The sequence below is a fragment of the Haliotis cracherodii genome, unplaced genomic scaffold (assembly GCF_022045235.1).
Source record: "Haliotis cracherodii isolate W230 unplaced genomic scaffold, xgHalCrac1.p SCAF_10, whole genome shotgun sequence".
NCBI lineage: Eukaryota > Metazoa > Mollusca > Gastropoda > Lepetellida > Haliotidae > Haliotis > Haliotis cracherodii.
This window is the reverse complement of record NW_027266265.1, coordinates 47,139,954-47,167,865: the sequence shown is the minus strand read 5'-3', so window position 1 is coordinate 47,167,865 and position 27,912 is coordinate 47,139,954. Positions and strand designations below refer to the sequence as shown.

General features: G+C 45.1%; 4 protein-coding genes across 6 annotated transcripts in view; 3 read left to right on the top strand and 1 right to left on the bottom strand.

The window, feature by feature from the left end:
• LOC139454461 (VPS9 domain-containing protein 1-like) overlaps positions 1–10,267 on the top strand; it is a 44,334-nt gene extending 34,067 nt beyond the window's left edge. For all 3 annotated transcript variants that reach the window (XM_071236175.1, XM_071236177.1, XM_071236178.1), the window contains 4 exons: positions 965–1,167; positions 2,947–3,034; positions 4,933–5,037; positions 6,376–10,267. In XM_071236175.1, the coding sequence (XP_071092276.1) occupies positions 965–1,167; positions 2,947–3,034; positions 4,933–5,037; positions 6,376–6,463 (484 nt within the window). In that variant the 3' untranslated portion in view covers positions 6,464–10,267. The remainder of the gene's footprint in view (positions 1–964; positions 1,168–2,946; positions 3,035–4,932; positions 5,038–6,375) is intronic.
• A 3,940-nt stretch (positions 10,268–14,207) lies between these two features.
• LOC139453858 (baculoviral IAP repeat-containing protein 7-like) lies at positions 14,208–14,564 on the bottom strand. Its single transcript, XM_071235310.1, has one exon. It carries the CDS (start codon positions 14,562–14,564, stop codon positions 14,208–14,210), a length of 357 nt encoding a protein of 118 aa, XP_071091411.1.
• A 4,326-nt stretch (positions 14,565–18,890) lies between these two features.
• LOC139451664 (uncharacterized) lies at positions 18,891–19,302 on the top strand. Its single transcript, XM_071232987.1, has 2 exons — positions 18,891–19,229; positions 19,261–19,302. Exons 1-2 carry the CDS (start codon positions 18,891–18,893, stop codon positions 19,300–19,302), a joined length of 381 nt encoding a protein of 126 aa, XP_071089088.1.
• Positions 19,303–21,784: 2,482 nt separating this feature from the next.
• LOC139453857 (CCHC-type zinc finger nucleic acid binding protein-like) lies at positions 21,785–22,072 on the top strand. Its single transcript, XM_071235309.1, has one exon. The coding sequence runs from the start codon at positions 21,785–21,787 to the stop codon at positions 22,070–22,072; it is 288 nt and encodes a 95-aa protein (XP_071091410.1).
• The last annotated feature ends 5,840 nt before the right edge of the window (positions 22,073–27,912 follow it).

Here is a 27,912-nt window from a genome sequence, read left to right as displayed (position 1 = left end):
GCCTGCAGTAAATCTGCATGCGGAGGTATTTGTCACAATAAGCTGGATTTCTTTTACTTAGTGCCTGAAGAGTTAAGTCAGAGTTAATTCAGGGCTCTATAGACTTCATTACAATCTACATGTATAATGTACAATATTAGGAGAAGCATTAATATAGGCCTTTTTGGCCTGTTTGCTAATCCTTTTTCCATTTTGTAATGCTATTTAATGTAAAATCTGAACATTAATGGAAAATGTTAATTAATGTTTAAATCAAGTCAGGGCCTGCAGATTCAAAAGTCTGTTGTTCTGGATGGCAGTCTGGGAATTTATTTTATTTCAGATATTGTAGTTGATGCAAGTCATCCTATCAAAATGCTCATGATGTCAATCACTGGATTATCTGGTCGAGACATGATAATTTACAAATGTCATATAACTTGAATATTGCTGAGTGCAGCATTAGACAACAAGGACTAGTCTTGCTGTTGTTGCTGATGCTTGGTGTAAAGCTGATATCTTGTCTCTGTACAACAATTGATGGCTGACAGGTTATACGTGATGACATGTTTTGTTTGTTTGTTGTTTAACACCACACTCAGCAATATTCCAAAATATGATGGCGGTCTGTAAATAATTGAATCTGGAACAGACAATCTAGGGATTGATGTCATGAGCATCAATCCACACAGTTTTATACGATGACATGCATGCATCAACCAAGTCAGCGAGCCTGACAACCCGATCCTGTTAGTCACTTCTTGAGACAAGCATAATCGCCTTTTATGGCAAGCATGAGTTGCTAAAGACCTATTCTACTCCGGATATTCACAGGGCTGATGACATGTGACTTGTATATATATGTATTTAATACTATTTATGCACTGAGATACATTTTCTCAATAGTAGGGTGATGCTTGTTAAGGGACTCTAAATTATATTTTATAAATAAAACCAAAACTCCTAATTGTTTTCATTTTATCAGGTTGGCAAACAAACCACGAGAAATCCAGCTGGCATACAGAATGACTTCACAGAAGGGTTCAGAACCTAAAGACTTTGGTGTGTCTAAGAAGCTGTGGCTGGTGTCCTCTGATGGCGAGAACAGGATTCCATACAACCAGGCAGTGATGGAGCTGCAGAAGGTGAAGGAGTACTACACCATGCTCAGCAAGCTGGAGTGTGTGGGTAGGTCCTCTCCTTGTACAGTCAGTGCTCAGCAAGCTGGAGTGTGTGGGTAGGTCCTCTCCTTGTACAGTCAGTGCTCAGCAAGCTGGAGTGTGTGGGTAGGTCCTCTCATTATACAGTCAGTGCTCAGCAAGCTGGAGTGTGTGGGTAGGTCCTCTCCTTGTACAGTCAGTACTCAGCAAGCTGGGGTGTGTGGGTAGGTCCTCTCCTTGTACAGTCAGTGCTCAGCAAGCTGGAGTGTGTGGGTAGGTCCTCTCCTTGTACAGTCAGTACTCAGCAAGCTGGAGTGTGTGGGTAGGTCCTCTCATTATACAGTCAGTGCTCAGCAAGCTGGAGTGTGTGGGTAGGTCCTCTCATTGTACAGTCAGTGCTCAGCAAGCTGGAGTGTGTGGGTAGGTCCTCTCTCCTTGTACAGTCAGTACTCAGCAAGCTGGAGTGTGTGGGTAGGTCCTCTCCTTGTACAGTCAGTGATCAAGCTGGGGTGTGTGGGTAGGTCTTCTCATTGTACAGTCAGTACTCAGCAAGCTGGAGTGTGTGGGTAGGTCCTCTCCTTGTACAGTCAGTACTCAGCAAGCTGGAGTGTGTGAGTAGGTCCTCTCCTTGTACAGTCAGTACTCAGCAAGCTGGAGTGTGTGGGTAGGTCTTCTCTTTGTACAGTCAGTACTCAGCAAGCTGGAGTGTGTGGGTAGGTCCTCTCATTGTACAGTCAGTGCTCAGCAAGCTGGAGTGTGTGGGTAGGTCCTGTCCTTGTACAGTCAGTACTCAGCAAGCTGGAGTGTGTGGGTAGGTCCTCTCATTGTACAGTCAGTGCTCAGCAAGCTGGAGTGTGTGGGTAGGTCCTCTCCTTGTACAGTCAGTGCTCAGCAAGCTGGAGTGTGTGGGTAGGTCCTCTCCTTGTACAGTCAGTGCTCAGCAAGCTGGGGTGTGTGGGTAGGTCCTCTCCTTGTACAGTCAGTGCTCAGCAAGCTGGGGTGTGTGGGTAGGTCCTCTCCTTGTACAGTCAGTACTCAGCAAGCTGGAGTGTGTGGGTAGGTCTTCTCCTTGTACAGTCAGTACTCAGCAAGCTGGGGTGTGTGGGTAGGTCCTCTCATTGTACAGTCAGTACTCAGCAAGCTGGAGTGTGTGGGTAGGTCCTCTCCTTGTACAGTCAGTACTCAGCAAGCTGGAGTGTGTGGGTAGGTCCTCTCCTTGTACAGTCAGTACTCAGCAATCTGAAGTGTGTGGGTAGGTCCTCTCCTTGTACAGTCAGTGCTCAGCAAGCTGGGGTGTGTGGGTAGGTCCTCTCCTTGTACAGTCAGTACTCAGCAAGCTGGAGTGTGTGGGTAGGTCCTCTCCTTGTACAGTCAGTGCTCAGCAAGCTGTAGTGTGTGGGTAGGTCCTCTCCTTGTACAGTCAGTGCTCAGCAAGCTGGGGTGTGTGGGTAGGTCCTCTCCTCGTACAGTCAGTGCTCAGCAAGCTGGAGTGTGTGGGTAGGTCCTCTCCTTGTACAGTCAGTACTCAGCAAGCTGGAGTGTGTGGGTAGGTCCTCTCCTTGTACAGTCAGTACAGTGTGGGTAGGTTCTGTGCATGTATTGTACAGGCAATTCTCATTATATATTAACTATGCCCATAACTATAGTCAATAAATCATACACAGAAGTTTAAAGACCAAAAATGCCATGCCATGCCACTCACTCACTCACTCACTCACTCACCAACCCACTCACTCACTCACACTCACTCACTCACTCACTCACTCACTCACTCACTCACTCACCCATCGCCCATGCTGTGTTTCAGTGCGTGTGTGTCGGGAGGTGTGTACGTGTGTGGAGCAGCACTACAGTTCCGGGGAGGCAGACCCCGGCAGGAAGACGCCACCTAGCGTGTAAGTCCAGAATAACCAGGCTGCGTATAAATGGGACCTGTCAGTCCTGGAACAGTAATGATATTTCATTCAATCATTTGGCAGAATACAGTGCAACATATTTGTAATGACTCTGCGAAAATCATTTCTGTTTGTTAGAACACAGATTACACTATCTCTGTACATCCATATCTGGTTTCCATAATAACTGTATATTATAGTTTTTGTGTGATGTACGTCTTGTACACGTTGGTTCAAGAGGGCCTGGTGTCTAATCACTGAAATGGTTAGTTAGACCATGTTTGCACCTCATGGTCTAACTTAACCATTTCAACGATTAGATACCAGTCTCCAAGGCTACTTCAGGGGCACGGGTGCACCAGTTGTCTAAGGCTCTGGGATTCGCTGTGCAGAGTTGTGTCCCTTGGGCACGGCAGAAACCTATGATTGTGGGTTCGAATCCCGGTTCACCCCAGTTATGTTTCTTGGTTTGTCAGCACCATACCTGTGTTCGTGGGTTTCACCGAAAGTGGTAAACGTCTGAGACCTGCATCACTTCCGGCTCTCCTCCCACATTGAGCTGACATGCCTGGATATAACTGGAATACTGTGAAAAGCGGAGTTAAACCAAACTCACTCACTCACTCACTCCAAGGCTACTTCAACCATGGCCAACATTTGAAGAACCCCAGCACCTAAAATGTTTAAACAACAATGTTTTGATTACTGTATTTAAGAGATATTCAAGAAATCTTTGCTAACGGTGAGAACACTGCCTAATGCAAGTGGAGCCTTTTTCACACGTGCACCTCGCTCTTCCTGACTTACATTATGAAATGTCCTGGGACAAAGATAGGACCAACTCAAGCACATTTATCAGTCACATTAATATTGTTATTATGAGCAATCATTTCCCTGATCAAGATAAATGTATTTTCATTTCTATCTGTTTCCTTGCTATGGCCCCAAACTCCCAAAAAACCTGTAAATACAATGTCTGGAATAACATAGAACATACTGCATAAATCACACATTTCAACAGTAGATATTTAGTTACATTCCTACAATTTCTTCCATGTCACTGTGGCAAAAGACAACATTTGTTATCCTTCAGGGGAGACTTTGCCAGTTCAAATCCAGCTTGTGACACGTTTTTTGTCAAATTGTTCTATCATTAGAGTCAGTGACAGAAATTAGAGTTCTGTTGGTGGCCAAACTCGAAACAGATCGAAACAAATTGTTTGTTTATTTGTTGTTTAAAGCCGCACTCAGCAATATTCCAGCTATATGATGGCGGTCTGTAAATAATCGAGTCTGGACCAGACAATCCAGTGATTGACATCATGAGCATCGATCCACACAATTGGGATACGATGACCTGCATCAACCAAGTCAGAGAGCCTGATCACCCAATCCCGTTAGTCGCCTCTTTAGTCGCCTTTTAAGGCAAGCATGAGCAGCTGAAGACCTATTCTAACCCAGATCTTCACGGGTAAGATCGAAACAAAGAAGCCATGGTTTAAATAATGTATAGAGATAAGTCTACTTGAGCATTTCCATTTATGCACAGAATAGGGTTAATGGAGGCCTGAAAGGGACACAATAACATGACAATGTTTAAACCAGATATTTAAGAAGGGAGTACAGAACATGTATTTGTATAGCAGCTTTCATATAAGGTATTTTATGGATTTATATTGATTGTTGAGGGTTGTCAGGTAGCCTAGTGGTTAAGCGTTCGCTCGTCATGCCGATGACCCGGGTTCGATTCCCGACATGGGTACAATGTGAAGCCCATTTCTGGTGTCCCCCGCCGTGATATTGCTGGAATATTGCTAAAAGCGGCATAAACCATACTCACTCACTGATTGTTGATGAAATGAAATAGAGTTTGTACATACAATATTATTTGTGTTCAGTGGTGCTGACGACCTGCTCCCGATCTTGAGCTACGTCGTGGTGAGGTCCAAGATGCCACAGCTGGTCAGTGAGTGTCAGGCCATGTCCGAGTTCATTCATGAGGGGTGAGTTCACATGACAGACAATTAGGCTCAAAAGAAATGTTAGTCTTGGCTCTCAGGCACCAGTCGCATCATCATAAAGTATGCAGCACATTTTGTCTTTATTTCCATTTTCAAAAAAATATAAAAATCCTAATATCTCAACACAATGCACAAACTAAATTGAAAATGGAAACAAAAAGAAACGTGCAATGAACTTTATGATAATGTGGGCAGTGCCTGAGAACCAAGACTATTATTTTTTCTAGCCTGCTCACACCATCAACCACTAGATTACCTGTATAAACACCTGCTCACACCTTCAACCACTGAATTACCTCTATTAACACCTGCTCACACCATCAACCACTAGATTACCTGTATTAACACCTGCTCACACCATCAACCACTGAATTACCTCTATTAACACCTGCTCACACCATCAACCACTAGATTACCTGTATTATCACCTGCTCACACCATCAATCACTGAATTACCTCTATTAACACCTGCTCACACCATCAACCACTAGATTACCTGTATTAACACCTGCTCACACCATCAACCACTAGATTACCTGTGTTATCACCTGCACATGCCATCAACCACTAGATTACCTGTATTAACACCTGCTCACACCTTCAACCACTGAATTACCTCTATTAACACCTGCTCACACCATCAACCACTAGATTACCTCTATCAACACCTGCTCACACCATCAACCACTAGATTACCTGTATTAACACCTGCTAACACAATCAACCACTATACCTGTAATAAGCCGGCTCACACCATCAATCACTGATTTACCAGTATTAACACCTGCTCACACCATCAACCACTGATTTACCTGTATTATCACCTGCTCACACAATCAACCACTGATTTACCTGTATTATCACCTGCTCACACCATCAACCACCGGATTACCTGTATTAACACCTGCTCACACCATCAACCACTAGATTACCTGTATTAACACCTGCTCACACCATCAACCACTAGATTATCTGTATTATCACCTGCTCACACCATCAACCACTAGATTACCTGTATTATCACCTGCTCACACCATCAACCACCAGATTACCTGTATTAACACCTGTTCAGACCATCAACCACTAGATTACTTGTATTATCACCTGCTCACACCATCAACCACTAGATTACCTGTTTTAACACCTGCTCACACCATCAACCACTGATTTACCTGTATTACCACCTGCTCAGACCATCAACCACTGATTTACCTGTATTAACACCTGCTCACACCATCAACCTCTGATTTACCTGTATTAGCACCTGCTCAAACATTCAACCTCTAGATTACCTGTTCACTCACCTGTGTTTTTTTCCAGGTACATCATGGGGGAGGAGGGGTACTGTCTGACTTCCCTCCAGACTGCCGTCAACTATGTCACGTCGACCAATGCTGCCTGTGTGTAATCCAACACCACGACAGATTCCAGCTGAACTTGTTCACCTGCTGCATTGTGATACACCTAGACATTTTCTCTACTACAATACAGTATTCCTGTTAGAAACATGTAGGAGCGGGTCATAGCAATTGTTGTTTCTAATATATATAAGTATTTGTAATTTAAAGGCATGTGCTGCAGCCGTAAACTTCTGGTGGATAGTTTTAGGAAATTAATGTTAAATCATTAAAAAAAAAACATAATTATTTATTTATTCATTTTTGCCTACTGCCTCTTTAGATAATGGCCAAGAGATTCTGTTTACTGGACGTTAACATTGTTTGCCTGAAGTTGCCAATTATGTCATGAGTTTAAAACATCTTTAATTATAATCAAACTGTTCATGGCACCATTCCACAGTTTGAACTTAGCACTAATATTGCCTATGTTTCAACATGAGACTTAGATCACTGTGTGGAAGGAGCCACAGACCAAGCCTCACACATTTGTTGTTGTTTTTAAGACAAGTCCAGAGGACTAGTGGAAACTTTATTATTTCACTAATCAGCAGAGTTTGTAGCTAGTCTTGCTAGAGCAAGACATAGAGAATCTCACCCGAGTGTCTTTTGATATCAAATATATCAACACTAGTTGATAAAAGTGAAAAAACTGCGGGTGAGATTTTATTTATCATCCAACATCATTCTTCCAACCTTTTCAGTTTGTAGACAGTAATAATCAGTGTCTTCAGTGAAAAAAGTACTGCTTACAGCTTCAGTAGCAGAACCATTAGTGATGTCATTTGATTGTGATGTCATGGTAACCAATCATGTCACAATGGTCTGCAAAGCATTGTGATGCAATTTCATTGCAGCGATATCTACACTGTAGATATGTCTTGATCTCACCCAAGCAATATCTCCTATGGGAGCCAGTTTTTGATGATAAAAACCTTTATACTATGTTTACCTTCACTGTTAGTTTTATTCAGTTCAAATTTGTAGCACAGTTGAAGCATTGAGAGCTGGTTCAGAATTATAGCCTTAAGATACAACTAGTCAATGAGTACCATCATGACAGCTGTGCTGTCCTCAGCACAATTTAGTAGTCTCAGGCTAGCGGGCTAGCGAACTAGCGGACTAAATGTCCCAGATCTGCAGATCTTTATGACAATTCAAGTTCATTGGATGGTGCTTATAGATGTTGTTTGCAGCAGTGCTGTCAAAATACACTTTGTGACAATATTAAATTTGAGTCAATCAAAGAAACATGGGCTGCAGGCCTCTCATGTACCATCAGAACATTGTATGTTACAACTCATCTTCATGTCCAGTAGCGTGTGTCATCTACTTATCATATTGCTTGCCTCCTTATGTATGTAGGGGCAGTCGGGTAGCCTAGTGGTTAGAGCGTTCGCTTGTCACGCCGAAGACCCGGGTTTGATTCCTCACATGGGAACAATGGGTGAAGCCCATTTCTGGTGTCCCTTGACGTGATAATCCTGGAATATTGCCAAAAGCGGCGTAAAACCATACTCACTCACTCATTATGCATGTATGTTCGTGAATTGTTTTGTATTGAAACACAACTTTAAGATATGTTATCGGGGTACTTTAATCTTATCAGACCCTATTGCCCTGAACCAAACCTTAGTATCCTTGTGTGCACCAAGTATATTTTCAGTGTTAGAAATTGGCACTGGTTCTGAAGTTCTTGCCAAACTGCCTGATAGTTAAGGTAGCATAAGGACTTGCCGAAATTTGACATTTTTAAGCGTTTTGCTGTATTTTTTTATTAAAAGAATTAGTGGAAACTGATTTTGAATTTTGAATACACTTTGACACATCTTGTTAAATGTTCTCATCGAACATTAGCAGGAAATATGAACAATATGTTCTGAAGTGATAAATAATCTTCCACTATGGACAGACATTGATTTGTATTTTTACGTACAGCTCTGGCAAATATTTATGGGTTAAGACCTATTGTTATCCATATAGACATTTCATTTGTCAATACTATGTTTTATAAAGAACACGCATATCACGAACTGACGGATGTAATTATCTTTTCTTTTGATCCCAGCCATTTACCATATATAAAGTTGATGGATATAACGAACACGCTCATAAAAAAATAACGGATAAAGCGAACTCACCTTGTGGTCCAGTGTGTACTGTCAACAATAATGTTGATGGATATAACGAACACGCTCATAAAAAAATAACGGATAAAGCGAATTCACCTTGTGGTCCAGTGTGTACTCTGTCCACAGTAATGTGTTAGTGTATAACGAACTGTTAATCCCTGAGCTGAGCTCCTCCGTGTCACCAATCTGCCCATCAAAACATCCGCTGCCAAATGGTGCTGTTCAAAGCATCAATAAACAATTCAAGGCAATTGGTTTACTCGTAAGTACTGACGCCTTGTCTCAAATTGCACCCTCAATTAACAATAGTAACACAGTGATTGAAGTGGATATATTCTGTACATGTACATTGCTTACTTTTGTTATTTATCGAGTAACATGATGTCACATGACTTGATAAAAGATTTCTGAAGATCGAAATGCGTATAACGAACGACGGATACGATGAACTAAATTTAGTGGTCACTTTGAGTTTATGATGGTAGTTTTCTGTATTTGGGGTGTATCACGATGGCTGGTTGGTTTGCTGTTTAATGCTGCACTCAGCTATATTCGAGCTATATGACAGCAGTCTTTAAATAATCGAGTCTGGACCAGACAATCCAATGATTGATATCATGAGCATCGATCCACGTAATTGGGATCGATGACATGCATCAACCAAGTCAGCGAGCCTGATCACCCGATCCCAATCGCCTCTAACGACAAGCATAGTCGCCTTTCACGTCAAACATGGGTTGCTGAAGACCTATTCTACCCCAGATCTTCATGGGTCGGCAAGCATGGGTTGCTGAAGGCCTATTCTACCCTGGATCTTCACGGGTCGGCAAGCATGGGTTGCTGAAGACCTATTCTACCCCGGATCTTCACGGGTCGGCAAGCATGGGTTGCTGAAGACCTATTCTCCCCTGGATCTTCATGGGTCGGCAAGCATGGGTTGCTGAAGGCCTATTTTACCCCGGATCTTCACGGGTATCACAATGGTCATTACACAGCTGAACGTATGTAAATTTCATGTAATTAATGAATTAATAATGGAAATAATAATCTATATGTGCATGCAGTGTATTTACATTCCTTTTTTGCTCAAGTTCTGTAAAAGATGAACATACAATAATTGTAATGTTCAATGTTGGAATTTGCCCTTGCGTTTATGTCACCTTGTGATACAGATAACCACATGTTAATAATACAGTGTGTCAAATAACATGTGGTGGGCTGTGATGCAATGAATATGGCAGAAATGTTTATATCATACACATTATTACTTTTGTCGAGGTCAATATGCGAAAACAAGGACCCTCAGACCTGACCCCTTTGACGGTCGGGTCCTCACATAATTATTGCCTTTTACGGCAAGCATGGGTTGCTGAAGACCTATTCTACCCTGGATCTTCACGGGTCGTACCGTCGTAGAGTTACAATCGCTTTGTGGAACGAGGCCCTAGTTATAATTTAGGTGAGATTAGTTCAGTTATTTTAAGATGGAAGAGAAGTGTTTTTAAGACGTGAAGAAGTGGATTACTGTTTTCTTGTAGCTGTGTGTTGCTGGTGACATTCTGCCATACTCCATTGTTCATCTTCATCTCAAATTGATTTTTTAGGCTCTTTCATGAGCTCACTACTTAAACTGTCTGTGATTAGCCTTCAGTGTTGTTCATTCAACCCATGTCTTTCACATTTGTGTATGCTTACATAATAAAAAGCAGTATAAGATATATTACCTGTTTTGTTAAATGTTTTACGAGTCAACTAGGGATGGCTGGGCAGAGTTACGTCATTTAGGTGTACAAATGATGGGTCCAAATCCAATATCTGCCCTGATGATGAATCTTGGTTTGTCAGCACTGTACTCTGCAGGGGTTTGGTTTCACCAAGTTGTAACATGTGACATGCCGTGCAGTGACTGTGTGTTGGAGCGCACATGCTAGTTTCAACTTATGTCAGTTTTCTTGTGGGAGACTGCCTCTGTGGTCTAGTGGTAGAGCGTCCGCCCGGAGAGCGGAAGGTCAGGGGTTCGTTCCCCGGCTGCGTCATACCAAAAGACGTTAAAAGATGGTACTTGTTGTTACCCTGTCTGGCGCTCAGCATTAAGGGGCTAAAACAAGGACTGGTCGGCTCGGAGTCAGTATACTGTGTCTGAGTGGGGTATTCATGTTAAACTGCGGCATGGTATCTCAGTGGGCTAGCACTATAAATCGGCATCAGTCCGGACTAGTACAAGCAGCCACACAAGCACAGACACGTACATGCACGTCGCTATATAAGTGCAATAATCTTGGACGAGACGTTAAACCCCATTTCACCTGCCTTTCTTGTGGGAACCCACTGAGATAATTGGTCAAGTGGACAGAGCATCTGCCTGGAGAGTGGAGGTCGGTGGTTCTTTCCTGGCTGCCTCATACAAAAGGCCTTATAAGATTGTACTTGTTACCCTGCCTGGCACTATGGGATTAAGCAAAGACTGACAGTATATATGTGTGTTATATCCATGGTAACATGCGTCAAGGTATCTTAGAGGGACAGGCGGACACAAATCACTGCAAGAGATTAAATCTTACATGCAGAATTCACTTCACCTCGCCTATCCCAAGTAGGAGTACTTTGGATGTTAAACACTTCACCTCACGTCACTCTCAGCAATATTTTAGTTTTATCATGTCAGCCTGTAAATAATCAAGTCTGGGCCAAGCAAACCAATGGTTGACATTATGAGCATCGTTCCACCCTGCCCAGAAACAATGACAGCATGAACCAAGTCACCAAGTCTGACTAGAATCCAATGGTGAGCGGTCATTTTAGGCTGTACCTATACAAGTCATCTGTCACCACCAGCACTATGGTACAGGGACCTAATCTAACTGGTGCCTCTTGTGATCACTGTTTGTAACACAGGATACATGAAATACCCAGAACAGTGCTATAAGTGAATGATCGAAGCTAGATAATCTGCTTGATGGAGATGTAAACATTGTTCTTGGGGGCACGGGTGGCCCAGTCGTCTAAGGCGCCGCAATTCGCTGTGCAGAGTTGCGTCCCTTGGACACGCAGGAAACCAATGATTGTGGGTTTTAATCCCGGTTCGCCCCGATTATGTTTCTAGCTTTGTCAGCACCATACCGTGCCGTGGGTTTCACCGAAGTGGTAAACGACTTAGACCTGCATCACCTGGGGCTTTCCTCCCACATTAAGCTGACACGCTGCGATATAACTGGAATACTGTTAAACACAGTGTTAAACCATACTCACTCACTCACTGATTCACAGACTGGCGCTATAGTCGAATTGGTTGAAGCAATTTTTCACTGGGCATTTTAAAGCAGTATTTCTGGGGCTGGAACGCACATTGTCATTGGTTTTGGCGCCGTGTCGGTGCCACGCACCATGCAAGGCTTTCTTGTTGCGATATACTGTTATCTCACACCGTTCTTCATGAACGTCTTCTTTTATTGCCGTTTTGTACTAATTAATGGCCTTATGAAGACCCCGCGTTCCTTCAGTGAAGACAGGAAGTATACGAAGCAGATGTTGGGAATCAGTATACTGGTCTGAGTGGGGTATTCATGTTAAACTGCGGCAAGGTATCTCAGTGAGCTAGCACTATAAATCGGCATCAGTCCGGACTAGTACAAGCAGCCACACAAACACACACACGTACATGCACGTCGCTATATAAATGCAATAATCTTGGATGCGAGGTTAAACCCCATGTCACCTCACCTCACTAAAAAAAACAGGGAAGCGGTCGTAAAAGGTGAACAAGAAAAGAGTTTTGTTGTTGTTGTTGTTCTAAACATAGACGTGGTGGTGGTGGTGGTGGTGGTGGTGAACGGAGGGTTGTGGTGAAGGGAGGGAGGGAAAGAGGAGCCGGGTCCATGGTGTGGGGGGTTAAGGGTCGTCAAAGCAAAGGATGAAAGCGTTCTTTCGGGAGAGATGGGTGGCCCTGAAAAGGGCCGTTTTGAAGAAGATGACTTCTTTACATGCAGGTGCACGCAACGATACAAGGGCACGGGTGGACAGTCATTTGGCGACTTACAGGACACCTACTGGTGTGCGTTAAACGACGCATGTAGGTGTCCTTCAGCACAGTGTTGCAATACACGCATTGGAAAGTCCCATCCCATGCCCTTGTACCAAGGGCGTACACGGGCAGACACCCTTGGCATCTACCACATTGTCATGGTGGAGACAATGGTGGTGATGTCATTATCTTAGTAGAAATCAGTTCCAGATCCCAGTTTTCAGACATGTTGTTGCTGTTTCTGCTCATGATGATGATTTCTTTTTACAAGTGGCACTGATCCACTCGAATGAACACTTGTTTTATAGGAGAGACACTGACACCCTGCTTCCTGATTGGTTCGTTCCGGTGCCTGGCCTGCACCTCGGTTTTCCAAAACGGACCGACCCCTGTTTTTCTTTTCCATAGGAAATGGATTTTACCATGGGAGAGAAAGCACAACCCCGGTTCGACCATTCAGAGCCCAGCATGGTCCGAGGGCCGCCTCTGATTGGTCGACAACCCAGGCTTCTCATTGGTCCGATTTCGATCCGGTTTTTTTTCTTGGGTAGCCTTGGTATTATTTTAGGTAGACGGCCGTCTGAATGCTAAAGGTGGACCTTCATAGGTAGGAATGAACGTGGGGAATGGCAACATGATGTACGTTGTGTCACCCCCATGCCAATCGGAATGTCGTGTGTGTGTGTGTGTGTGTTTGTCTTCAAACAGACGTTGACGTTGATCCATAGAATGATGATGCCATGCCTACGCGATGTACGTCATGTTGCCAGACACACGTGGTGTTTCACGCGTGTTGTCAGGCAAAACGTGATGTCATGTGTGTGTGTGTGTGTGTGTTTGTGTGTGTGTGTGTGTGTGTGTGTGTGTGTGTGACTACAAACATTGATTAAGTATTTAGATGGATAGAGAAAGATCGATACACATGCGTGACGTTTGCACAAGTGATTTACTTCGTGTCGTGTACTTCAAATTATTATTATTATTATTTAATGATACCGAGGTGTTGACACTCGTGTAGGTCTACAGACGTACTGTGACACGTGTTTTCATACACACGTGTTGTTTGACTCGTGTCTCCATGCACACGTGGTGTACTACGTGTCTCTATTTATATATTTATATATATTTATATCTATTTATTTTATTTGAGATGTACCATGGTGGTGTCACGCGCAGACGTATGCCTCCAAGAGACCTAGGGGAGGGTGTGGGTTCTTTGTTTTGGATTGTTGGGTTGGCAAAGCAAAGGATGAAAGTTGTCTTTTGGGTGAGATGGGTGGCCCTGAAAAGGGCCGTTTTGGGAAAGAAAAACTTTTCTGCTGCTGTCCAAGAAGAATCATCATGTCCAAGCTTAATGACAAGACAAGGATCGTCGAAGTGGTACTTGTAGCCATCTGGGTATGTCCTACGTGGCACCACTTGTGGATCCAACAAAGAAAAGAAAATAATTCTTGAACGGGAACTTGAACAGGAACGCAGGACACGGGAAACGTCCTCCTAGGCATCCGGCCGTGCTACGTCATTCGTGTTCTTCTGATTCACCGTCTCCTCGCAGAGCTAGTGTAGCTGTAGCTTCTTCTTGTGTTTCACCAGGCCGGTTAGTCAGAGGTAGTCACAGTGTGGGGACCACCTGTGGTGTTCCACCCAAGGATCGTCGTGGGGCGCCCATCGTCTCAGCCGGACCCCACACTGGAAACAGTACACGCCATCGGCACCCCCTGTGTGGGCAAAGCCCGCATGAGCCATCTCTTCAGCAGTCTGATTCATTTGCGTAGGCCACGTCTCAAATGAAGCGAGCCTTCTTTCAAACTGTAGATAATAGGGCGATGGTGTGTTACTGAGCAGTGACAACGCATCCTCAGCATCCGTACTCTTACTCCAACATCCACGAGTATCTGCACTATCCATCACCACATCTCCGCCACGAGTCGTCGTACCACTCTTCTTTGTTTCAGCCATTCTTGATTTTATAAAATAAATTTTACAAGTGACACTGATCCACTCGAATCCACTCTTGTTTTATAGGAGAAGAACCGGATCGAAAATGGCTGCTTCCTGGTTGGTCCAAAACGCAACGCACTGATTGGTTCGTTCAGGTGCCTGGCCTGCACCTCGGTTTTCTAAAACGACCCGACCCTTGTGTTTCTTTTCCATAGGAAATGGATTTTACCATGGGAGAGAAAGCACAACTCAGCTCGGGTGCTGTCATCTGATTGGTCGGTGCTGTCTTCTGATTGGTCGACAACCCAGGCTTCGGATTGGTCCGATTTCAATCCTGTTTTGGGAAAGGGTTGTCCATAAATCCGACGTTCAGTCCATCTTAGAGTACAGACGTTCATCAGACACGCATCGCTATCATGACGAGCAACCAAAGTACGCCCTATCGTTGAGAGAGGAAAGATACCACCCGCTCCAGACGTTTAAGAACTGCTAATCATACGTATTTTGACTTTCAACCAAGACTACTTGGACACCGTACCACCGGACCGCGTTCCCATGGAACTACCAACTTTATTTGACAGAGTGACCGATGACTTTTATCAACAGATGTCAGGCCAGAAGGGAGATCGTATTGGTGTAGGTATCGATCATCCCACTTTGAACACCCCCATACGGATTCCCTTTCGTCGCTTTGAAGATCTCCATGGGCTAAATATTTTGCATGCCGTGGAAAAAGTCCAACAGTCCAACAAAGACCTGAACATCAATGCCACCATGGTTGTGACTTTAGTACATGTAGCAGATCCCGACAGGCTAGGATCGGGCAGTGGTGCTCCCCGGCTGAAAAAAGTGATTGGACTCGAAGCTTTTTTAACACACAAAAAGTGCATTGTACGGATCAAGAACGAAGATCATTCCTGTTTGGCACGGGCCCTGGTGGTGGCACAGCATTATGCCCAGAAGCCCCACCCTCTGACCCAAGAATGGACCAACCAGCGAATGAGACTGACGAGAACGGATCGCGTCGACGTTCAAGGCATATGGGCATGGGGATTGTTTCGACGCCTTGGCCTGCCTGAAGGCCCCTGTCAGGGCCTGGACGACCTCGCACGCGTGGGACGGGCCTTGGCCCACCTGAATTATCAACTGAAAGTCTACAGTCAAGAGGTGGACCAGAGACTGTTGTACAAGTGTGATGAGGCTCCACCCCACCCCACCGTGCTACATTTATATCATCATGATCAGCACTACGATGTCATTACTTCCATGTCAGCTTTTTATGGGTCTAACCATTACTGCAAACGCTGCGACCACCGTTACGATCATCCCGAAAAACACCCCTGCAATACCGCTGCCACCGCTGCCTCCACTCTAGCTATTGTGGGTCCAAGGAAGAGCACGGGATCCCTTGCTTGACATGTCAACGTTGGTTCCCAAATCAACAGTGTTATACACGGCATCTCCAGTCACCGTCAGAGGGAAAACCCAGCGCCTGTCAATCCATTCACAGGTGCCCGACCTGTTTTCAGCTTGTCCGCGTCTTGGAGACCCCCATGGCTCATCACGAGTGCTCAGATGAAGAACATCCCTGCTTGGTGTGCTGAGAACCCATGACCCCAGACCATCGTTGTTATATGACACCTCTCCGTGAAGAAAACGAGGATGAGGAAGAGGGGGAGGGAGAGGAAGAAGGGGAAGAGGGGGAAGAGGAACAACATCACCTACGAGACAATGTCCAATACGTCTTCTACGATTTTGAATGCATGCAAGACACGGGGGAACACATTCCAAATTTATGCGTGGTGCATTTAGGATGTGGACGGTGCATCAGTGAAGTGAGCAAGGACTTGAGTGAACACTGTCCATGGAGAGAAGAAGGGTATGGTCCCAGCCGTGAGATCGTGTTTCGAGGCCCCACCGCGACATGATGTGTGTGTGTGGTTGACCACGCTGGCTGAAACACCCAAGAAGAAGAAGAAGAACCAAGAGGAAGAGGAGGGCAGCACACGCAAGTGCACAACAGCATGCCTGGGGAAAAGAAAACGGGATGGAACCCCCTCAAGAAACCACGCTTCAAAACATCTACGACATTCATCACCGCAGCAGGAGGAAGAGGAAGAGGTGGAGGGGGAAGAGGTCATGGAAGTGGAGAAAACAAAGAAGCCAAAGAACAAGAACACCGCCACCAATACAGTCCAGAAGGAGGATCGCATTTATGTGATGGCCCATAATGCACGATCCTATGATTTACACTTGATCCTGAAGGGTCTGTCCCCCCTCCTGGTGAAACCAAGATTCGAAATGGTCAACGGTTGTGTTTTGAAGACAGCTTATATTTTATACCTTACCCCCTGAAAGCCTTTCCCAAGAGCTTTGGGCTGAAAGAACTGAAGAAAGGGTATTTTCCACACTTTTTCAATACCGAAGCCAACCAGACCTACAGAGGTCCCTATCCACCAGCCGTCATGTACGATCCCGATGGCATGTCTCCCGCAGAACGCACAGTCTTCCTCCAGTGGCATACCCCAAAAGTGCAAGAAGGAGCCTTGTTCGACTTACAAGGAGAACTTTTAGCCTACTGCTAGAGTGATGCGGACATTTTGAGACGGGGATGCGCCGACTTCCGACAGAACGCCATCAACTCGGTTGGCATGGATCCCTTTGTAGAAGTGATGACAGCCGCTGCCTTCACCATGAAATCCTTCCGAAAACACGACCTGAAACCCAATACCATCGGCATTCTTCCACCTCAAGGCTACCAACCCAAGATAAACTATTCCTATGCACTGGCTCCATTATCTGATGGAAACGGACCCCCATCTGCACCTCCAGCACGCCAGGAATTGATGTGAAAAAGAGTTCACGTGTGGAGAGGGCCAACATCGGTACAGTGTGGATGGCTACGATCCAGCGACAGGCACCATCTTCGAATTCCTGGGCTGTTTCTGGCTTGGGTGCCAGGCCTGTCACAAGACCAAACGTGGAGAACCTCATCCCGTCCTGGGCACGTCATTGGGAGCCTGTTACACCGACACCCACTACCGCTTGAGTCTCTTGAGTCAACACCCTGAGGTGAAACGGATCGTCACCCTGTGGGAGCACGAGTTTACAAAAATGCAACAGGAGGACTCTGCTCTGCGTGCTTTCTTCCAGGGGTCCCACTGTATCCACGTCCCTGGGCCGCTCAACCCTCACGACGCCTTCTATGGAGGACGCACCAATGCCATGCGATTATGCTACGAAGCCCAAGAAGGTGAAACCATCAAGTACATCGATATTTGGTCCCTTTATCCATACATTTGTAAGACCGGAGCATTTCCCACGGGACAGCCGACCCTTCTCCATCAACCCCCTGTGGACACGTTGTTTGAACTGAAAGGCCTGATCCAATGCCGTGTCCTACCCCCGAAACGACTCTACCATCCGCTACTGCCTTACAGATCGGGTGGCAAACTGCTCTGTCCTTTGTGCCGTACGTGTGCCGATACCCGGTCAGACACCCCCTGCGAGCACACGGACGAAGAGAGGTCATGGGTGGGCACGTACGCTACCATAGAACTCCAGGAAGCCGTGAAGAAGTATGACTACCAGGTGCTTCAGATCTACGACGTTTGGCATTTTGACACCTTTGGACACCATGACCCCGACACCCAGCAAGTAGGACTCTTTGACACTTATATCGATCGACATTTCAAGGAGAAGCTCGAAGCCAGCGGATACCCTGAAGGATGTATGGATCACGACGCTTACATCCAGGAGATCTACAACAAAGAAGGCATTGGGTTGGACAAGGACCGCATCCTTGCAGCACAGGGCTGCCTGTAGACACGCTCCCCTTTGGGTACAGAGACGACTTTCTATAAAAAAAATTCATGACAACGGATCGAAACTGAATCGACATGGACCCCTACAGAAAAAACGGATTTAAATCTGACCAATCCGAAGCCTGGGTTGTCGACCAATCAGAGGCCGCGCTCGGGCCATGGTGGGCTCTGATTGGTCGAACCGAGGTTGTGCTTTCTCTCTCACGCTACAAGCCTAACACTATGGAAAAGAAACACAAGGGTCGGTCCAGTTTGGAAAGACTCAGACCACGCACCGGAACGGACCAATCGGAAAGTAGGACCACCGTGCCTTTTAATACGACCAACGCTCTCCGGTCATCACTTTTCACTGAACGCACCAAGCAACAACATTGTCCCTCTGATTGATGTTCCTCACGTTGTGTTGGTTGTTGGATTTTTATCTGGAAGAAACACGTGTTTGGAGAGAGTACCATCAAGTGTTGACACACATCCGTGAAGACTTGGAAAGAAAAAACAACAACAGACAATCGACAACAGCATGTCGAAACGGTTGAATGCCAAGGCACGGAGCGACATGAGTGGTCAAGCGAGTGGAGATGAGAACGGTGACATGACTGCTGAACTGTGGGGTGAAGTGTACGACATGTTGTGTGCCAAGATAAAGGCAGACGACGCGTACGCCAAGATACGTTCAAAGATGAGGAAACTGACTGAACCCAAGAAAGTAGCACCGAAGAAGGTGATAAAGAAGATCCAGAAGAAAAAAACCAGCAAACCAGCAGCAGCAGCAGCATCCACCACCACCACCACTGCAGCTGTTGTCACCGGGGCATCAGTAACACCAACCACCACCACCACCACCCTCACAACAGCACCAGTCACCACCATCACTACAGCTGCAACAACAGCAGCGGCAACAGACACCGAAACGAAGGGGACATCCTTTTTGAAACCTGCAACACCTGCAACACCTGCAAAAAGACGACCACGGAAGAAATTATCTCTGAAGATCTCTCATCAAGAACAGCTGTAAGTACCATGCTCTTCTTTTTTTCTCAGTCATTCTTGATGTGATGATGATGTTGATGTTGATCATGATGTTGATGATGAATATGACTATTCATATGATTGACTCTGTCCTATGATTGACAGGACCCCAGATGTCAGTTCAGCCCAGTCCGTACTAGAACAGTGGTGGAAACAAACCCCTCGGGAACCCACCTATTCACCGAATGCACCTGTGACGATGGCGACCGGTGACAGTGATGATCATGAAGCGCTCAAGCTGGCAACTCTCCCTTCCATAGATCTGGACATGCTCCCCCTGCTTGATGCTTCTTGGTCACCAGCATCACCGGAAGATGTTCATGTCTTCTCCTTAGGTATGCCCATGGTTTGCGAAGATGACAACATGGCCAGGATCCTTATGGAGAAGCTCAACTCAGTCCCCTACAACGTGAATGTAGTGTCTGCCGACACAACAACATGTTAAGATACATCAGCTGCAACAGTGGCCAAGTGATGTGCCAGGTCTGTTTCAGGGAGGCCATAGACTGAACTTGTTTTACTGATGGGCCTCTCACATGTTCGGGACCTGTTTGGGACAGTATGATGGAGGGTCACATCTTATGGTGATCCTCATCTTCACTCGAAGAGCTTTACAACACGTAAGCTGCAACAGTGGTCAAGTGATGTGTCATGTCTGTTTCAGGGAGGCCATAGGCTGTACTTGTTTAACTGATGGATCACATCTTAGGGTCACCCATCTTCACTCGAAGAGTTTGAAGATAGAAGAGCTTGAAGATGGAAGAGGAAACGTTGTCGCGTTGTTGTTGTTGTTGTTGTAGGGACATGAAAAGCACTCCCTCCTCCATTGTCTTTTCGTATTTCCAATGTATCTGATTGTGATTGTTCATTATTAAACAGTGATTGATTGAACTGACTCTTTGTGTCTTGGTTGATCTCAACTCCAATAGAGTACCGAACCAAGGGTAGAGGTTGAGTTGAGATGTCGTCTACGTTGTCTGTCTGTCTGTCTGTGCGTCTGTCTTGTCAGTGCACACCAAAGTGTAAAAGAGAACGATAAAAGAGAAAGGCCATGCTTGAAAGATCAGCTGCCTGGTGTCAGTCATTCCAGTACACATCACCACTACCACCGTGTGCCATGTCATGTCATGTGTCATGTCATGTATCATGCCGTGTGTCAGTCAGCCCAAACACAGGATGACGTCACGTGATGAGGTGGGGGAGGAGGTGGAGGCTAAGGTCATGACCTTCCGTTGAAGGGGGTAGGGTGGAGAGTTTCATAAAAGCAGGCGAACCCTCAGACCTTCTTTCAGTGAAGTCACAGTCATCATGGAGCAAAGACGTTCTATGAATGCTATGTCATCCTCCCGAGATGTCCTCACCGATTCCGAGTGGGTGTCTGAAAAGGCGGGAGAACAAGAAGCGAGAAAACGCCCACTCTTGATGGACGACACACTCTTGATGGACGACACATGGCGACTCAGTGACATTCTGGAGAGACCTTTTCCTTCTTACACCTTGTGTCATCCTTCTCATCCAAATTATGATTCATTTCAAGAACGTCTGAGGTCTTTTCAAACGTGGCCTAAACAGATGACCCAGACCCCTTATGATAAGGCCATGGCTGGCTATTTCTATCCAGGACGAGATGACTGTGTGACCTGTTATTGCTGCGGTGTGGCACTCCGCCAATGGGAAGTCACAGACTAACCCTGGAAAGAACATCTGAAGCACGCCAAAGTCCCCTGTGAATACTTGTGTGTGTTTTGTCCTGATGGAGAAGTGAACGAAAAATACAGACGTTTGGTGTCCCCAGAAGCACGGAAGAGAAGAGTCGAGTGTTTTGTTCACCCCAAGTGACAAAGTTTCTTTTTTTCAAAGTGTACAGACGTTCATACCCTCGTGGTCACCCCCATGGTCACCCCTCGTGTTCACAAAAATCACACGGATGTCCCCCCTCATCCTGTGACTTTTGTTTTGTTGCGTTGGTTCATGTGATCAGGGGGATTAAAAAAAAGTTGAACCCATAGTAGTGTTATGTTGTGTGTAGGATGAAGAAAAAACAAAACAGGATCGAAACGCACACCCCGATAAAAACCGGATCGAAATCGGACCAATCCGAAGCCTGGGTTGTCGACCAATCAGAGACCGCGCTCGGACCATGCTGGGCTCTGATTGGCCGAACCGGGGTTGTGCTTTCTCACCCATGGTAAAATCCATTTCCTATGGAAAAGAAACACAGCGGTCGGTCCGTGTTGGAAAACCGAGGTGTAGGCCAGGCACCGGAACGAACCAATCGGGGGTGCTGCCTGGGGAACCAATCTGGAAGCAGGGTGTCAGTGGCTCTCCTATAAAAACAATAACAAGAGCGAAGCCACTCACACACTGCATTCTATGAAACCAACCATGCCAGCTCGATACAGTTGTATGAAGTGCCAGACCGACAGTCCCAGGTACCTGTACTGCCCTGAAGTGACATGTCTCGAGTGTGACACTCAAGGTCACCGTCACTATGTCTGTCCGAAGATGAACAGTCAAGAGAAGCAGAACCTGGGCCCCTGTTACAACTGTCAAGCCATGGGTCATTTCGATGCAGATTGCCCAGAACCCAGTCGAAAGAAGACACCCCAGCGCCCCTGTTACAACTGCCAAGTCGTGGGTCATTTCAGTGCAGATTGCCCAGAACCTAGTTGAAAGAAAACGTCAGCAACACCGTCCACGTCGACACCCGTGGCATCCGTGGCACCCATGGCACCCGTGACACCCGTGACACAAGTGCTTCATCTCATAGAAGACATGCATGCCGATGTCCTCGACCTAAAAGAATGCCTCACACAACTCTGTGCAGGCATCACATCTCGTCTAGAGAAAAGAAAACGGAACAGAAGCCCCTCAAGAAAACACGCTTCAAAGCGCCGACGACACCTTCAGTCCGAGGATGAGATGGAAGTAGAGGATGAAGAAGATAGATCATCTGAACAAAGTGACTAACGCATGAGGGGCATGCTGCTCCACTGTTTTTTCCAGTTTCCCATCGTTTCCAGTTTTTCCAGTGTTCCAGTTTTCCCGTGTTCCTACCGTTTCCTGTCGTTTTCAGTTTCCACTTTGTTTTCCAACGGCCCTTTTCAGGGCCACCCATCTCACCCGAAAGAGCGCTTTCATCATTTGCTTTGACGACCCTCAAACCCCCACATCATGAACCCGGCTCCTCCTTCCCTCCCTCCCTTCACCATCACCCTCCCTTCACCACCACCCTCCCACCACCACCACCATCACGTCTATGTTTAAAACAACAACAACAACAACAAAACTCTTTTCTTGTTCACCTTTTACGACCGCTTCCCTGGGTTTTTTTCCCCCTTCCCTCCCTCCCTCCTCCTCATCCTCCTCCTCCCCCGGAAAACGGAGGCAACGTCCTCTTGGAGGCGCACGCCACCGGAAACGGAGGCGCAACCCTCTTGGAGGTGCGCACGCCACCGGAAACGGATGCGACGCCATCTTGGATGCGCACGCCACCGGAAACGGATGCGACGCCCTCTTGGATGCGCGCGCCACCGGAAACGGATGTGACATCATTTTGGAGGCGCACGCCACCGGAAACGGATGTGCCGCCATCTTGGTTCTGAAATCCTGAGCGGTTCTACACTGATGTAGACAACTACTCTCACGAATAAAAAAAAAAAGCCCCTTAATCAAATAATTAATGTAGTGATGCTTAAATGTAACATTTACGTTGTTTGGTGGCCCAGTCGTCTAAGTCTCAGCAATTCGCTGTGCAGAGTTGCGTCCCTTGGCACGCCAGAAACCTATGAGTGTTGGCTCGAATCCCGGTTCTCCCCTATTATGTTTCTAGGTTTGTCAGCACCATACCCGTGCTCGTGTGTTGCACCAAAGCGGTAAACGACCTGCATCACTTCGGGCTTTCCTCCCACATTAAGCTGACATGCCGTGATATAACTGGAACACTGTTAAAAGCGACTTTAAACCATACTCACTCTAACGTTTGAAACAGAAATTTCCGTTATATTTCAAACCCTGTGTTTATTAATGCAAATGGGTTATATGTGTACTAATTCACATTCGGGTAAAGAACGGGTAAAGAAATGATAATAAACAATGCATTCCCAGCCATTTAAAACCATTTGTTGAAATAATTGGAAATAACAGGGAAAGGAATAACTGAGAAATTGTTTATTTACATATGTGTCCGATGTATTCCTATTTCCAACAAATCCGATTTTTTGTGTAGTGATATACAGTGACGACGGTCATATTACACATCAATACTTTTTAAAATTATTATAGACTGGGCATTGAGAATGATGTTCAGTGGGGTCAGGTCATGCAACATTGCGCGCCACGTTTTTTATACATGCTCTCTCTCATTCGGATGTTGCAAAACTTGTAAAGTGTTTGATAATAAGAAATTGGTTTGTGTTCATTTTGAATATGGTCACTGCACAAGTCAAGTTCTTTTTCTTTCTTTCTGTTCTTGTGATGGTTGTAGCAACATTATATTTATCACAACTGAGGGGTAAATGGTGAGTATGTTTCTATTCATGTTTTATCTACATCTTAGCAATAATTTATCTGAGCTTTATCTATCGTTTATCACGATTTAGTCTATTTAATTTACTAGTATATATATCCATTTTTCACCAGTTGAACTTTCCTTTGCATGTTCTTTGTGACGGGTCCCATCGGTGGGTCAGGATACGCCCACCTGGTGTCATTATTTTATAGTTATTGAAAACCACATACTCATGATACAGTCGGAATCGTACAATAGACACTGCCATCAGCTGAGTTTTTTTTATGAATATAGAAAGGGTTTTGTAGAATTTAAAATTACTTATGTAATTTTACCGACGTTTCAATGCCTATATTTCATTTTTATTGATGAAGGGTCGTATATTGTTATGGTCAGTGGAGCAGACAGGCACTGATACTTTTGACTGGCGCATAGGGATGAATATTATATATACATAATTTCAAACGATACCATAATTTAACATTTTTCATTCCTTTAAAATAACCGAGAATAAACAATGCTAATCTCCTTTAGAAGTGTTATTAACATAGAGAATATGGTCTCTGTTATGAACCAGAGAATGAGTTTGTAGGTATGCTCAAAGTCCCGTCACAGAGAATATGATCCACGACACCAAGGTCGCTTCCTTGAACTGTGCCCGATGATTATTGTGTCCATGCTGCACAGGTAGTGTGTATGAAGACAGTTTGTGAATATTTCAATACATGGCTTCAGACAGGGATTCTACATGATAGATATATCCTGTATGCTTATACACAGCCACACGCAGTGTACATCAAAGCCTATTTCCAGAGGGATAAACCTACAATGAAAGTCTTACCGCCATGTGTATTATTTACCACAATTTGAAAACAGACTGTGACGTGAAGCGCTGGCTTGTCGCCATATTGCCATGCGAGCTCCAGGCGACACAAACTTCAAAGTAAATCACCACACGAAGGTACGAAAACCTAGTGTTCATCACTGATCTTCAGTGATCTAATTCACATAATTTTCACATGTATTTTGCCCTTTACGCCTCATGGAGGCAGTTTACTCGGATGATCGAAACAGACTCAGGTCATTCTCCGGCGTTGTCGTTTCTTCATGCCATTGTTACCCAAACCCAAACGCGATCTCTTTGGTCGCAACGGAAGTGATGAGCATCTGACATGGGTTGAGTATAATATCTTAGTAGGTTCATCAGTTAAGATCGGACTTCATTCGCCTATATGCTTTCTTTCGTACATCCAAGCCAAACATGTTACTTTAACCACTTCATTGAGACACAGCAAAAATCATCTAGCGCAGAGATTATGCAAGCATTACTGAAACTGTCATCCCTTGAGAAAATATAGCGTCTATTGCAAGGTTTAATTAGTTCGTAGGATACATCTCTATTATGATGTCGTTATTCGTTAAAGACAGAAAATCCCTGCATTGTAAAAGACATACTGTCATGGTCTATAAACGTACATTTGATTCTCCTGGAGGACAAATCAGAATACTGGATTCTAAAATGTTATGATAGAGTTAATAATTACCGAACTACCAGGGCATCCCAACTTAAACCAGGCGAGTATTCTGTTTTTCAGGTTTCAATACAACAGATATTCCTTGAGAAAACCTTTCCAGTGGAGAACAAAAGTTACTCCGAAACTTGCCTTATAATCCCATGCCGTCTATCGTTGTATGGTTAACGACAGCAGCATAAACAACGAGAGTCGCCAAGCTTTAGGATCTCTCTCGCGCATGTCTTTGGCTGATGTACAACATACATATCAGATTAATGAAACGGTCAAAGTAAACATTGTTCAATTCGACTACTACAAGAAACCAAAAACACGTGGAGGTGACATGTTAGTCGTGTGGATGAAAGATCCCCAACATGGCGCTGCTTCCGCCGGAACTGTTATCGACCACGGGAATGGAACGTATACTGGAGTTCTGCGCACCTTGTGCACAGGAAGAGCCATAATTCGGGCTGCCATGATTTCATCCAGAGAACGAATGACGCACATATATCGTTCATTCCAGAATGGATATTTTGGGAAAAAGATTACCTGTACATTCAGATCAAATACTGCAACTGAGGCCACAAGAGGATATATGGATATGAGATATATGAAAAAACGCCCCTTTTGTAATCTGACTGCCGACTATTTTGGCGTCCCATTCTACTGTGAGAAACCAAAAGCAAAGGGGATTAGGTGTCATGACTGGGCTGAAACCTCTTTACCTCACAACTATATGACCTTTGGGGCTGACACGAGATGGTTTGCAGAGTAAATATTAACCCAATATGTTCTCGTGTTTCTCTAGTGAACAATTAACTTGCCATTGCATGTGTTTGTGACTGGGGGTGATTCATAAATGATAGTGATTATTGTTTATGATAATTATGGTCATAATCGTACAATGGTCTCTGCTTTATGAAATTTACTAACCATGTTCCCTTGAATCTCTTTTTGTTATTAGCAAATCAAACCTTGAAGATTCGGGTTAGAAAAGGTCTTCAGCACCCCATGCTTGTCGTAAGAGGGGACTAACGGGATCGGGTGGTCAGACTCGCTGACTTGGGTGATGCATATCATCGTATCCCAATTGCGTGGATTGATGCACATGATTTCAATCTCTGGATTGTCTGGTCCACACTCGATTATTTACAGACCGCTGTCACATTGCTGGAATATTACTGAGTGCGGACACAAAAAACAGCTGTATAATTGATCGGTCAATCCAATAAATGTATATGCCCATACCTGACCATGTTGACGTTCATCAGCTAATGAAGACAGTGCCTCACGTGAGCACATTTACCATGACGCGCTTCTAATAATGGACCACTTGATCTGTATATGTTTAAGGTGATAGACATTCGGTACTGTCATACAAGCCGTTACATAACTGGAATATTGCTGGGTGCAGCGTTAAACAACAAACAAACAAAACTGACATACAATAGACAGGTTCGCAACTCCGGACAATGCACTTTTACCCTTGGTAAAAACTAGTTTTGATCGCCCCGCGCCGATTCAGCGCGACTGCAACAAACAATTTTGTGAACGCTCTTACCAGGTAATTCCACAGGTGACATTACCAAGCAGCAGAGTGCCTGGACGACAGTCTCAGCGCCAGACTGGCCAGGTCAACCCTGATATCACTGCCCGCAGAGACTGGCAGTGTGTCCACCAATGAGCGAACCCAAACTCCAGACATTGTATCCAGATACCATGCAGTAGAACCTCTGCAGAATAGAAAATGGCGGCGGCTTTGCTGGAGAGTGTGTGAAGGCAGAGTCTGCCGTGGTGGAGTGAGTCTGCTTTGTTCAGATTGTCGAACAGCTTTGCCGAGTCAACCAAGAGGCTATGTATTAGCATTATTTTGCAGTGTAGAAATTTCAGAGTTCAAAGAGCAGTCATGTTTTCTCCAAGAGATTCAACAATAATTGCGGATTTCTTGTGTTCTAGAGCTCACAATACACAAAACCCACGACCAGTCAGCAAGACAGCTCTAGCATCGCTATATCAGTGGGATACGAGTTAGAAGAAGGTGTCTGTTTCACCAGCAATACGTCGACGTGTTGTTGGTCTAGTCAAATCCGGGACAATTGAAGCTCAGAGTAAATCAAGGGTTACGCTGATGGAAGCTTCCAAAATATTTTCGTGAACTGGTCATTTAATGGCCGACAGAAAAAGAGCGGAGACTAAAGTCGATCACTCGAGATATTGGCTTAAGCGTGTATGCTGAGATTTCAGCTACAGCCCCACGGGCTGTGCATCTTCCCGAGGCAAGGGAGTTAACTGACTTTAAAAGTCCAGTTTCCACCCTTGCCGAACTTGGCTCCTATTCCTGGGCTCGATCGTAGCGCCACCATTGGCTATTACGAGTTATATCCCTTCTAAGCCTCTCCTATAGACCAATCTGATTCCGCCTCTCCTATCACTTGCATTTGCGGCAAATGGCGGCGCCCAGTCAAGACGATCTGATCTATAATCAAGAT